Source organism: Mytilus trossulus, chromosome 8 (genome assembly GCF_036588685.1).
Source record: "Mytilus trossulus isolate FHL-02 chromosome 8, PNRI_Mtr1.1.1.hap1, whole genome shotgun sequence".
NCBI classification, from domain to species: Eukaryota; Metazoa; Mollusca; class Bivalvia; order Mytilida; family Mytilidae; genus Mytilus; species Mytilus trossulus.
This window is the reverse complement of record NC_086380.1, coordinates 44,313,616-44,326,200: the sequence shown is the minus strand read 5'-3', so window position 1 is coordinate 44,326,200 and position 12,585 is coordinate 44,313,616. Positions and strand designations below refer to the sequence as shown.

General features: G+C 32.8%; 1 protein-coding gene across 1 annotated transcript; it reads left to right on the top strand.

Annotated features, from left to right (window-relative positions):
• Positions 1-71: 71 nt before the first annotated feature.
• LOC134680995 (meiotic nuclear division protein 1 homolog) lies at positions 72-11,626 on the top strand. Its single transcript, XM_063540327.1, has 6 exons — positions 72-209; positions 2,979-3,044; positions 5,524-5,697; positions 5,920-6,027; positions 7,454-7,613; positions 11,381-11,626. The coding sequence occupies exons 1-6, from the start codon at positions 207-209 to the stop codon at positions 11,485-11,487; spliced, it is 618 nt and encodes a 205-aa protein (XP_063396397.1). The 5' UTR covers positions 72-206; the 3' UTR covers positions 11,488-11,626.
• Positions 11,627-12,585: the final 959 nt, after the last annotated feature.

Genomic DNA, 12,585 nt, shown 5'->3' with positions numbered 1-12,585 from the left:
TGTTGCGTCTAGAAAAATACTTGAAAGAGTAACAGACAAAGAATAATTCGATAATGGTACAGTAGTGATAAATTCATGATTTATTTTACAAAAAAGATAAAGAAAGATTAAAAACACCTGGCTTTTGTTGTTCATAGTTAAGCTGTTGGTTTTAAGTAGTATCAAGAAAAGGCGCCAAATTTAATTTATCATTTCAGCTTGCCAAAATGGTAGTGTATTACTATACTGCTATATATATATATCATATATAAGAACAGATTGTTGTCATACAGCCATGTATGTTTTATACTCCCTCACATATTCCATATTTTACCAACAGGCAACAAGAGCACATGTGCTTGGGAATCCTTTAGAGATTCTGAGTCAAAGTCTGGAAGAGGGAAGGAAGGGGTAGGGGGTTTGTTCTGTGTGCGCACCAAACCCTAGGTAGTATAATTAGTTTGTTTATTGTGGCCATTATTGGCCTTCTTTTTCTTAAAGGATCCTATACTTTAGAGTTAGGGTTCAGTCATGATCATTGTTAGGTTAGTAACGGTTAGGGGATGCTCTAGGTTAGGGTTATGATTTAGTAGTGTAAGGTTTAGCCACTTTAGGTATGGGTTAGTATACAGTGGCGGATTGAGAAATTTTTATAAAAGGGGGGGGGGGGGGGTGAAAGACCTAAAGCTCAAGTCATGCTTCAGTGATTCCCTAAATAATCAACAAAATTTGTCCCCACGAAAAGGGGGAGGGGCAGGGTCCCCCCACATCCCCTGGATCCATCTATGGTATAGCTCTGTATGGGTTGGGACCCCTAAAGTAAAAGACGACCATAAAATTGGTTAAAACTATAAATATCCTAATTTGTCTAAAAATCCCTATTGTAATTCAGAATTTCTGTGTAATTCATCTGAGGTTTCAAATAATTTATTATTGTTAGTTTAGAACAAAATTTTAAGTGATGTGTCTAAAAGAGAGTACAGTACATTTTAATGATTTTATCGCTATGCAGAAAAAAATTACCATTAATGTCATTTGGCAATAATCTTTACTGTTATTCATCATTAATGTACCCCCATTTTAAAATTAGGCTGGTCCTCTCCCATACCTGTCAAGTGACCCATTTTCTGCGGGTGTGACCCAAGATTTTCACAATTCGGGGGAATCGCCCGGAACACCCGCTGGGTCATTGAAATAACCCGGGAATTCCGAAAATGACCCGATTTCACCCGTATTTCTTAGCCTAGATATTGATTTCATTAGTAATATTTCTTTGAAATAACGGCAAATTCGTAATTCTTCTATGAACAGGAAGATCATCTAGCTATTTAAACTGTCAAATTAAGTGACCCATTAAGTGCATGGCTTCATTTGACAGCTTTGGTGTCAAACACACTGTTAATTAACACCAATTACCTTAGCTTTAGGTCGTAAATAAATTGCATTATTAGTGTGTAAACAAACATATTTCAACTAGACAGTTACTTCCCCTTATTTGTCACCATTCAAAATTATTCCTTATATTTACGTTTTATGGGTGAAAAAGATTAAATCATTAAAAAATATAAAATTCAAATACATATTGAAAAATAAATTTCCATTATTTTTATACCTTTATATAATCATGATAATTAAAAAAAAATTTGTAAATTATATTTTACATTTACACTTCCTTTAACTGTATTACTATATTTTATCATAGTCTAATTTCCATCAGCAGTGCTATTTGAAAGCCTGGAAGGCTACATAGCCAGTGTCTCCTACATTTAAATTTTACATCTTAAAAAGTAATTTCAAAGTATACAAATCCTTGCTAATTATAACAAAATGTAAACAATGTAAGACTGTTACACAAATTATAAAAATCTTTAAAAGTGCAATGAAATAATAATTAATAGGATTTGAAATGAATTAACCAAGTAAACATGCATTGATGTTTTGGTATATTTGATATATACATTATAAGAAAATGTACCATAAATACTGAAATTTAGCTCGAAAAAGTTTGTACGTGTTATGACCTGAGATTTGACTCTACAATGCAGGTCATGACCTGCATTTTCATCGTCAAAGGTTGACAGGTATGCTCTCCCTTGCAACATACAGGTATCACTGATCCCCTCATGGGGGTGTCCATTGCAAGTAATTACATAATCACTAATGTTTTGCCAATATAATCACTTATGGATTATTTTTTTTAACCAAGATAATCAAATAATAAAAAATACACTCCTAGATTATCAAATAATCTTGAAATATTTGGTCAGGTATTCAAATGATCACAATAAAAACGGCAAAATAATAAAAAAAAAACCCTGAGGAGGCTCATTAAGACCCTACTGGAAGTGTAACAATTGAGAATCCTTAAGGTGCTTGGTTTTGTAAACCTGGAAATATAAAGGTACAGTGTAGTTCAACTGGTTGAGTAAGGTATTATCTTTGGGTCTATTGTCTAGAACACTGCCTTTAGATTCCAAAATTGAGGGTTCAAATCCTGCTGGTACCATGCGCATGTAGAGCATGATTCTATATATATATATGTATACAAAATTGCTTGTCCATGTTGTCTCTCCTGGGACTCAAACCAGCTACTTCTGTAGTATAAGGCAGCACATTAACTGATTGAGCTAACTCAAATGTTTACGGTTGACTTATAATTAGTATCTTTTAATGAAGGGAAGCAATCCTGTCACACTTCTTCCACCTCAACTTGTCTCAAATGTCATCATACAATTGTGACTCTTGCACGTATACAACATGTTCCCTGGCTAGAAATGATCTTTAACCACCATATTTTGGTTGTGCATGAAATATAACTGGAGATCAAAAATCTGTTTAAGGTTTGTTAGGACTTTGTTCTCAATAAATTATACTCCTGATTTTCACATGATCTTGTTATGCTCATACAAATTAGTCTGACGGTCAGTTTCAACAGATCCAAAGATTTTCAACAGTGATGCTAACTTTTAAGCACTAATAATGAATGCATTTTTTTGTAGTCAAAGAAAAGAGGATTGAGTGTAGAAGAGAAGAGAACAAGAATGATGGAGTTCTTTTTTGAAAAGGTAATTGATTATAAGGCCAAACAAAAATATATGTGTGGTTCCAATTACATCTTTAAAAAAAATAGTATGGGGTTAGCATAGGTAGTTAGGGATTTTTGTCGAGCCTTCGACTTTAGTCGAAAAAGCGAGACTAAGCGATCCTACATTCCGTCGTCGGCGGCGGCGTCAACAAATATTCACTCTGTGGTTAAAGTTTTTGAAATTTTAATAACTTTCTTAAACTATACTGGATTTCTACCAAACTTGGACAGAAGCTTGTTTATGATCATAAGATAGTATCCAGAAGTAAATTTTGTAAAAAATAAAATTCCATTTTTTCTGTATTTTACTTTAAATGGACTTAGTTTTTTCTGCTGGGAAACTAAACATTCACTCTGTGGTTAAATTTTTAGAATTCTAATAACTTTCTCCAACTATCCTGGGTTTGTACCAAATTTGGACAGAAGCTTGTTTATGATCATAAGATAATAACCAGAAGTAAATTTTGTAAAAATAAAATTCCATTTTTTCCGTATTTTACTATTAATGGACTTAGTTTTTTTCTGTGGGGAAACAAAACATTCACTCTGTGATTAAAGTTTTTAGAATTTTAATCACTTTCTTAAACTATCCTGGGTTTGTACCAAACTTAGACAGAAGCTTGTTTATGATCATCAGATAGTATCCAGAAGTAAATTTTGTAAATAAATAAATCCATTTTTTCCATATTATACTTTTAAATGGACTTAGCTTTTCTGCGGGGAACCATTACATTCACTCTGTGGTTAAAGTTTTAAAAATTTTAATAACTTTCTTAAACTATCCTGGGTTTTTACCAAACATGGACAGAAGCTTATTTATGATCATAAGATTGTATCCAGAAGTAAAGTTTGTAAAAAAATTACTCACTTTTTTTCTGTAATTTACTTTTAAATGGACTTAGATTTTCTTACAATCATAAAATAGTAACAAGAGGAATATTTTTATTGATTTTTTTCCTCATTGTTGTTGAGCCTGCGATTTACAGCAAAAATAGGCGAGACACTGGGTTCCGCGGAACCCTTACAATTTTTTTTTTATTTTACCTATTTTTTTTAAATTGAGTCTACATGGTCTATGGGAGAGACATTCCGACGTAGACTATTTTTCAGCTTATAAAATTGGGAGGGTACTGTAATAGAAAGTTCACATATTTTTTTTTTATTTGGCCTTACTTGGAATATTATTTTGGAAAAAATTTTTCAACATGATCAATGTTTACATATAGTTTAAACATATTTATTTATAGTGGATTGGGAAACAAGTTTTGCAACTTATATTAATCCCTTTCCACTTTGCGGGTGCGAGTGCTGCCTTGTAGCGGCATTAGCCTACTCTTTTTCGAAATCTACAAGGGTGTCTATAACGTGCAAGAGATGTGGCTCTCTCTTAACACGGGTCAGCCATTTATCGTCCCTTTCCGATGGACTATCATCGTTTCCTCAAGACCATACTCGCAGATGGTGTCAAGGGAGAGCCGAAAATTGAGTTTCTGAAATTTTCATCCCAAACGGGAATCGAACCAGGAACCTTTGTGTTAGTAGTCCGATGCACTAACCACTACACCACGGCTCTCTCTGTTTACATATAGTTGGTCTTGTAGACTATTAATGGAGAGGATGAGTCCACATGACATCTACATGACATCCACATATTATTTCAGGAATGAATGGGATGTTGTGAAAAATGCGATAATAATTTAAACTTGCGTTTTGAATTTTTTATATGAATTAAACAGGATTTTTCTCAATATTGCGAAAAATTAAAATCACATTTCATTCTAATATGACTAAATTGCAATAATAAATGCATGCAATTATTTCTGAATTTACAGTATCAGAAAAACTTTAATGATTTTATTACAGATATTTTCATCCCAACTCAGTCATAGAAGTTGGGGTTTTGCATTTACAGGACGAAATCGATTATTTTTCAAATTCTTCTTAAATTTAACAAAAATTGATGGGACCGAATTAATTTTTACTAGACAGTCCTGTTGGCCATGTGCTATTTCAAGTTCTGCAGACTATACAAGATAGGTTGTCATACCAGACAAAAGCTTGACATTGAGGCCTGTTTTAAATACATGTACATTTATATTCTTATTTACAAATAAGAATTTTTGCTTTTATTCTGTCAAAATCTGCCATGATATTTTAATTCCAATGAAGAATGTTTTATGTAGATAAAAGTAAAAAGCCTTTTTACTTTTATCAGGAACATATATATTAACCATATACTGTTCCCAGCTTTTATTGATTTGTCCATTTCTGTCATGTATGTAAAAGTCTCTCTTAACTTTTGTAAGAGTGGCTCTTGAATGTTTTTAAGATTGTTTTTGTACTTTTAATTACTAGTAAAATATGCTGTAGATATTGTATTCATGTTTTTATAATATTGTACATGAAGAGAGGTGAGACTTTTTTTGTACAAAATTGTAGATAATTTCTAATATTTGCAGAAGGACGTGTTTCTGTTGAAAGAATTAGAGAAGCAATGTCAGAAAGAGAAAGGTATAACATCAATGTCTGTCAAGGAGATAGTGACAAGCCTGGTAGATGATGGAATGGTCGACAACGATAAAATAGGAACATCCGTCTACTTTTGGGCATTTCCTAGTAAAGCTAGTCAGAATGTAAATATTGGCTTCATTATTGTTTAAAGTAGTCTTTGCCAGGATCAAGACTTCAAGTGTTGATACACACATTTTTGTAATGTTTTAAATATAGATATTGCAGCTTATTTGCTAAATTTTGTTAGCATTACATTTTAGAGATTTTCAGAATTAACCTTTTTTCAGTTATAATTTATTTGTAAATGGTTGTAAGTCAATAATATTGTCTTTGAATTTTTACAGCGGAAAAGAAAATTACTGGATTTAGAAAATAGAATTGAAGAACTAGACTCAAAAAAGCAAACACTAACAGAAGCCATAGAAAAAGCTAAAATGGGAAAAGAGGAATCTGTAAGTTGTCTCTTTTGTTTTTTATGTCCTATTTATGGGCATTATGTTTTCTGGTTCGGGCCTCAGTTCGTTCGTTCATCGTTTCATCAGTCCCACTTTAGGTTACATTTTTTAGTCAATGTAGTTTTTGATAAAGTTGAAGTCCAATCACCCTGAAACTTAGTACACATGTTCCCTATGAAACGATCTTTCTAATTGAAATGCCAAATTAGAGATTTTACCCCAATTTCACATATCACTGAACATAGCAAATGATAGTGTGATTGGGGCATCCATGTAATATGAACACCTTCATGTTTCTTATATTGTAATGGGTTTCTTTCCACTCTTTCCAATTTCATTTCATTTTATATTTTATGATTTAGCAAATTTGAGTGTCCCTAGTTCAATCTATTTTCCAAAGAAACACCAGTCTTTATGCATATACATTGAATGTCTAATTTGATGAAATGTTTTGAACAATTTCTCCTATCTTAAGGCCTTAATTTTGTGATTCATGTATAAATCACAAAAAAAAGGCAGCCTTCATAATTTACCATTGCTCATGGTTGAAATTTGTTTGTATACTTTAATTAATCATACTGTTAAGTGTTTTCAAGGTAAGTAGTTTTATTTTGGAGAATGTACACATCTTATCAGGATTTTGATATTAATAAAATGAAAAGATAATTGATCTTTTTTTAATAAACAGTGTTAGTATAATTGCAGAATCCTTTTGAAGATTTTCTAACCAGATTGGTTATCTTTCACGGTTCACATGACAACATAATTTTTTTGCAAATATTTATATATATGGTGGACTGTTTGCCCAATTTTTGTAAGTTTACAGTTTTTATGTTGAATATTTGAATAAAAGTATCCGCTTTTATAATTTCCTTCCTAAGAATTTAAGGGTTTGTATACATGTCAGCACTTTTTCACAATCCAGAGAGCATTTTGTATTCACTGAGTTAGTTTTTGGAAAACTGCATACTGCTTTACTGTTTTTGGGTCTGTGTTTCAGATCACTAGTTTGTTCACCCTTTTGTCGTCTGTCCAGATTCAGATTTAAGTTTTTGGTCAAGGTTGTTTTTGAAGAAGTTTAAGTAAAATCAACTTGAAACTTAATACACATGTTACCTATGATATGATCTTTCTAATTTAAATGCTCAATAACAGTTTTGACCATAATTTCATGGTCCATTGAACATAAGATGATAGTGTGAGTGGAGCATCCATGTACTATGGACACACTCTTATTATATTAAGAAATCCAACAAAATTGTAAGGGTCAGCATTCAGGGTTTGTTCAGATACTCTAAAATGGGCATATTTATTTTCTGTTTGGCCTTATTGTATGTAAAATGGAAAAGTTCATTTGATTAGTTCTAATGCAGGTCTTATTTTGTCTGTAACTATATATATTAGCTGTTATCTTTTGTTTTAGGATTCCAGAACAGAACTGTTAACTGCCTTAATAGAGAAAAGAACAGAAAAATCTCATCTTATGTCAGAAATAGAAAAATACAAAGAATGTGACCCAGAGGTGGTAGAGGGGGTCAAGAAACAAGCAGAGATATCAAAAGACGCTGCTAACAGATGGACAGGTACGCAAATAAGGGTTAAAAAGGATAGAAGTTGGGGTGGGGAAATGTTTAGAAATTAATCAGAAATGTTATAAAATGCTGGCCTGCTGAATGTAATAGAATGAGAGGAATTCCTACTATTCTTGCAATGTTATTCACTTATAAATCGTTCTTATCTTACTAGTATTAAAGAAACTCATCATAGATACCAGGATTAAATTAGTATTATAATTTACGCCAAATGGGCACAAAAGAGTCATCAGTGACGCTCGAATCCAAAAAAGTCCAAAGGCCAAATTAAGTACAAACTTAAGTTTGAGAGCATTTAGGACCAAAATTTCTAAAAGTTTTGCCAAATACAGCTAAGGTAATCTATTCCTGAGGTAGAAAAGCCTTAGTATTTCAAAAATTCAAAGTATTTGTAAACAGTTTATTTATAAATATAACCATGTCAATGATAATTAAGTTATTCACTGTGATACAGGATGATTACTGTTGGCCTTCAGGAGTTAGGTCCTTAACTGATTGAAAAATGTCATTTTGAGTTGATTTACAGTTTGTGTAATAAGGTGCAAACTGTCCAATGATGAAGGAAGGGTTTAGTGACCTTGGCCCTCACACTGTTCAACCAGTGCTTTTCAAACTTAAACATGGTGTACAAAATTGAGGTCAGGTTAAAGGGGCACTAGCTGTCAAATCTTAATTCTCATATTTAATTTATAACAATGTAAAGCATTTGTCGAACCTATTAATAGTCTCAGATCAACAGTTTACAGCTCATGAGCTCCATAATATGCAGCTTCTTTTCGTGTGTATTTTAGTGAAGACACAATCTAATTAAATATCCAGTTGACCCCGGAACACCTCCAATGACCATATAAGCGATATAAACATAAATATAGATTTAAATAGATTGAGCAACTGCTGCTAAAAATCTATGTTTATTATTGTTTTTACCTGTATAAGATTGATTTTTTGTGAATCAAATCAGTCAATCAAATGATTTACCTTTGTTTCACTTTCAATAAAATTGAGAATGGAAATGGGGAATGTGTCAAAGAGACAACAACCCGACCAAAATAAAAAATACAACAGCAGAAGGTCACCAACAGGTCTTCAATGTAGCGAGAAATTCCCGCACCCGGAGGCGTCCTTCAGCTGGCCCCTAAACAAATATATACTAGTTCAGTGATAATGAACGCCATACTAATTTCCAAATTGTACACAAGAAACTAAAATTTAAATAATACAAGACTAACAAAGGCCAGAGGCTCCTGACTTGGGACAGGCGCAAAAATGCGGCGGGGTTAAACATGTTTGTGAGATCTCAACCCTCCCCCTATACCTCTAACCAGTGTAGAAAAGTAAAAGCATAACAATACGCACATTAAAATTCAGTTCAAGAGAAGTCCGAGTCTGATGTCAGAAGATGTAACCAGAAGATGTTGACATTCTTTCCCTTTACTCTACACGGACAATTCATGGGTTATCTATCTCCGGCTAAGTGGTTAGATTGAAGTTCACATGACTACGGATTCAAGAAGGTTGGAATTCATCATCAATGTTTCTTAGCTTTTTAACCGGATTTTTGTGACAAAAATGTCGGTTATTGATATGGGGATGCTCGGCGGGCGGGCAGGTGGGCGGGCGGCAATCAAATGTTGTCCGTGTATTAACTCATGAACCGTTCAACCAAAGCTTTTTAAATTTTAATATGTTGTTACTGACAACTAAATGAAGGTCAAGTTCAATAATGGCAGGAGTTATGGTTCTTGAAAGATTGAAAAATGGCGTTTCCAGTCGTGTTCCGTGCATTTACGCATGAACTGTTCTACCAAAGCTTCCCAAATTTTAATATGTTGTTACTGGTGACAAAATGGAGGTCAAGTTCAATAATGACGATTTTGACTTTTACCGTTCAGGAGTTATGGTTCTTGAAAGATTGAAAAATGGCGTTTCCAGTCGTGTCCGTGCATCTACGCATGAACTGTTCTACCAAAGCTTCCCAAATTTTAATATGTTGTTACTGGTGACAAAATGGAGGTCAAGTTCAATAATGACGATTTTGACTTTTACCGTTCAGGAGTTATGGTTCTTGAAAGATTGAAAAATGGCGTTTCCAGTCGTGTCCGTGCATTTACGCATGAACTGTTCTACCAAAGCTTCCCAAATTTTAATATGTTGTTACTGGTGACAAAATGGAGGTCAAGTTCAATAATGATGATTTTGACTTTTACCGTTCAGGAGTTATGGTTCTTGAAAGATTGAAAAATGGTGTTTCCATTCATGTTGTTGCAATTACTCACAAACCATTCAATCTAAGCTTTTCAAATTTTAATATGTTGATACTGATGACAAAATAGAGGTCAAATTTGATATTGACGATTTTCACTTTCACCAATCATCAGTAATGGTTCTTGTGATATTGCCAGGACACAAATAAATGTTAATAAATCCGGTTTGCTGTCGTTGTGACAGCCTCTTGTTTTGACATAATTTGAACCATATATCACTATTTCGCTTTAATTAATGATTGAACAAAAAAAATCATATTTTAGATTTTTATGCCCCACCTACAATAGTAGAGGGGCATTATGTTTTCTGGTCTGTGCGTCTGTTCGTCCGTCCGTCTGTCTGTCCATTCGTCCATCTGTCCCGCTTCAGGTTAAAGTTTTTGGTTAAGGTAGTTTTTGATGAAGCTGAAGTCCAATCAACTTGAAACTTAGTACATATGTTCCTTTTGATATGATCTTTCTAATTTTAAAGACAAATTAAGTTTTTGACCCAATTTCACGGTCCACTGAACATAGAAAATGAAAGTGTGAGTTTCATGTTAAAGTTTTTGGTCAAGGTAGTTTTTGATGAAGTTTTAATCCAATCAACTTGAAACTTAGTACAAATGTTCCCTATGATAGATCTTTCTAATTTTAATCCTAATTATATTTTTTACCCATTTTCACGGTCCATTGAACATGGAAAATGATAGTGCGAGTGGGGCATCTGTCTACTTTGAACACATTCTTGTTTTATATATCTTGTAACTAGTGCCCCTTTAACAGTAGTAATTTATAAAACCTTTCATAATTATACATCAATAGCTGCAAGTACCATGCTTATGGAATGTTTTACACCCAATCTAAGGGTTGCAGACAGACAATTCCACATACTGAAATGACGTTGTCTGTCTGTTACTACATATTACTCAGCTTCTTAATTTTAAAACATATAAATTTATCAGGAAATTCATAATGCTGAGTTGTACTTTTGATAGGTGTGATTGTTAGATTGGCAATGTGTGGAATTCAATGTTAATGTCAAATAATTAGCTGGAATTCTAAATTGGACAACATAACACTCAACTCCTTGTTATCTTGTTATTTTTTATGCCCAACCTACCACCTACGATAATAGAGGGGCATTATGTTTTCTGGACTGTGCATCCGTTCGTTCTTCCGTCCATCTGTTGTACCATTCGTTCGTCTGTCTGTTCGCTGGTCTGTCTGTCCCTTTTCAGGTTAAAGTTTTTGGTCAAGGTAGTTTTTGATGAAGCTGAAGTCCAATCAACTTGAAACTTAGTACATATGTTCCTTATGATATGATCTTTCTAATTTTAATGCCTAATTATATTTGTTACCCATTTTCACGGTCTATTGAACATGGAAAATGATAGTGGGAGTGGGGCATCTGTGTACTTTGGACACATTCTTGTTTTATACATCTTGTTACAAGTGCCCCTTTAACAGTAGTAATTTATAAAACTCTTAATTTTTTTATATTTCTATTTTCAGACAACATTTTTTCAGTTAAATCATGGATCAAGAACAAGTTTAGTTTTGAAGAAAGTGTGATAGATAAACAGTTTGGTATTCCAGCAGATTTTGACTATATTGAGTGAGGAAAGTGTATTTATCAAACACTTTGGTATTCCAAAAGATTGTGACTACTGATATATTATGTGAAAGTAGAAAAAAACACCATCTGGTGTTAAGTTTGATGAGAAATGAGAGATGTGTACAATATAATTAAAATTAAATCCTTGAATTGCTCTTGTTCTGCTATGTGGCGCATCAAGGCTTGATGCAGGACATATCAGAACAAGAGCAATCCAAGGATTTAATTTTAATTAGAATGAGATGTACACAGATAAATTTTGCTAATACCTGGATAAAATCATGTACAATAATAGAGTTTAGTCTGTTTGAAGTTATTTCTGTGTAAAGTAGAAATCTGCATTCATGGTTGTCTTTTATATGTTAGTGACTATTAATAGGAATTAAACCTAGGCAAGCTAAACACCTACCTTATCCAAAAAAATAATAATAGCTGTCAGAGGTAAAAGACCATGTTGAAGTATTTAACTTAAAATTTATCTTCTGGTCTCAAGAATTGTTACCATTTTGTGGAATTGATTATGTGGAGCATGTTAATAAAATTTAAACTCTGATGATAAATCATGGGCCATATCCCTTGAAGAATTCAGTTTGAATTGACCTTGTTTGAGAGTTTCTCATTTTAAAGCCAATACAATCAGGCTTTAGGATAGCTGACTTAGGCTGCTGGATTGAATAGTGACAGTGTTGATATATAACATGTACTATTTTAATTTGTTTCATTATCATATTTTATATAAGACTTTTTATCATTGTTTGTTGAATGTGTTTATGTTGTATTTATTAAAGTAAATTAGAAAAAGAATATGAGTCATTTAAAACTTATTTGCGAAAAACATAATTAAGAAAGTAATTTTCATAAACAAGTATGTATTCAGCAGATAGGGTTTCCCTGTAAATGAAACTATCATCACTAGCCCCAATAGGGATTTTATAATATAATTTCTATTCATCATTTATGTTTTTGTTTATATATAAGACTAATGGGATGTGGTATGATTGCCAATGAGTCAACTATTTTGTCATATATAATAGAATTTATATTATTTTGTCATATGAAATGGAGAATACATTATTTTGTCACATATTATGGGGAAGGGAAG

Excerpts from the sequence above, each read along its gene's own strand:
- LOC134680995 (XM_063540327.1), top strand. Across the intron at positions 3,045-5,523 it reads TGGAGTTCTTTTTTGAAAAG|AAGGACGTGTTTCTGTTGAA; the intron begins GTAATTGATTAT and ends TAATATTTGCAG. Across the intron at positions 6,028-7,453 it reads AAATGGGAAAAGAGGAATCT|GATTCCAGAACAGAACTGTT; the intron begins GTAAGTTGTCTC and ends CTTTTGTTTTAG.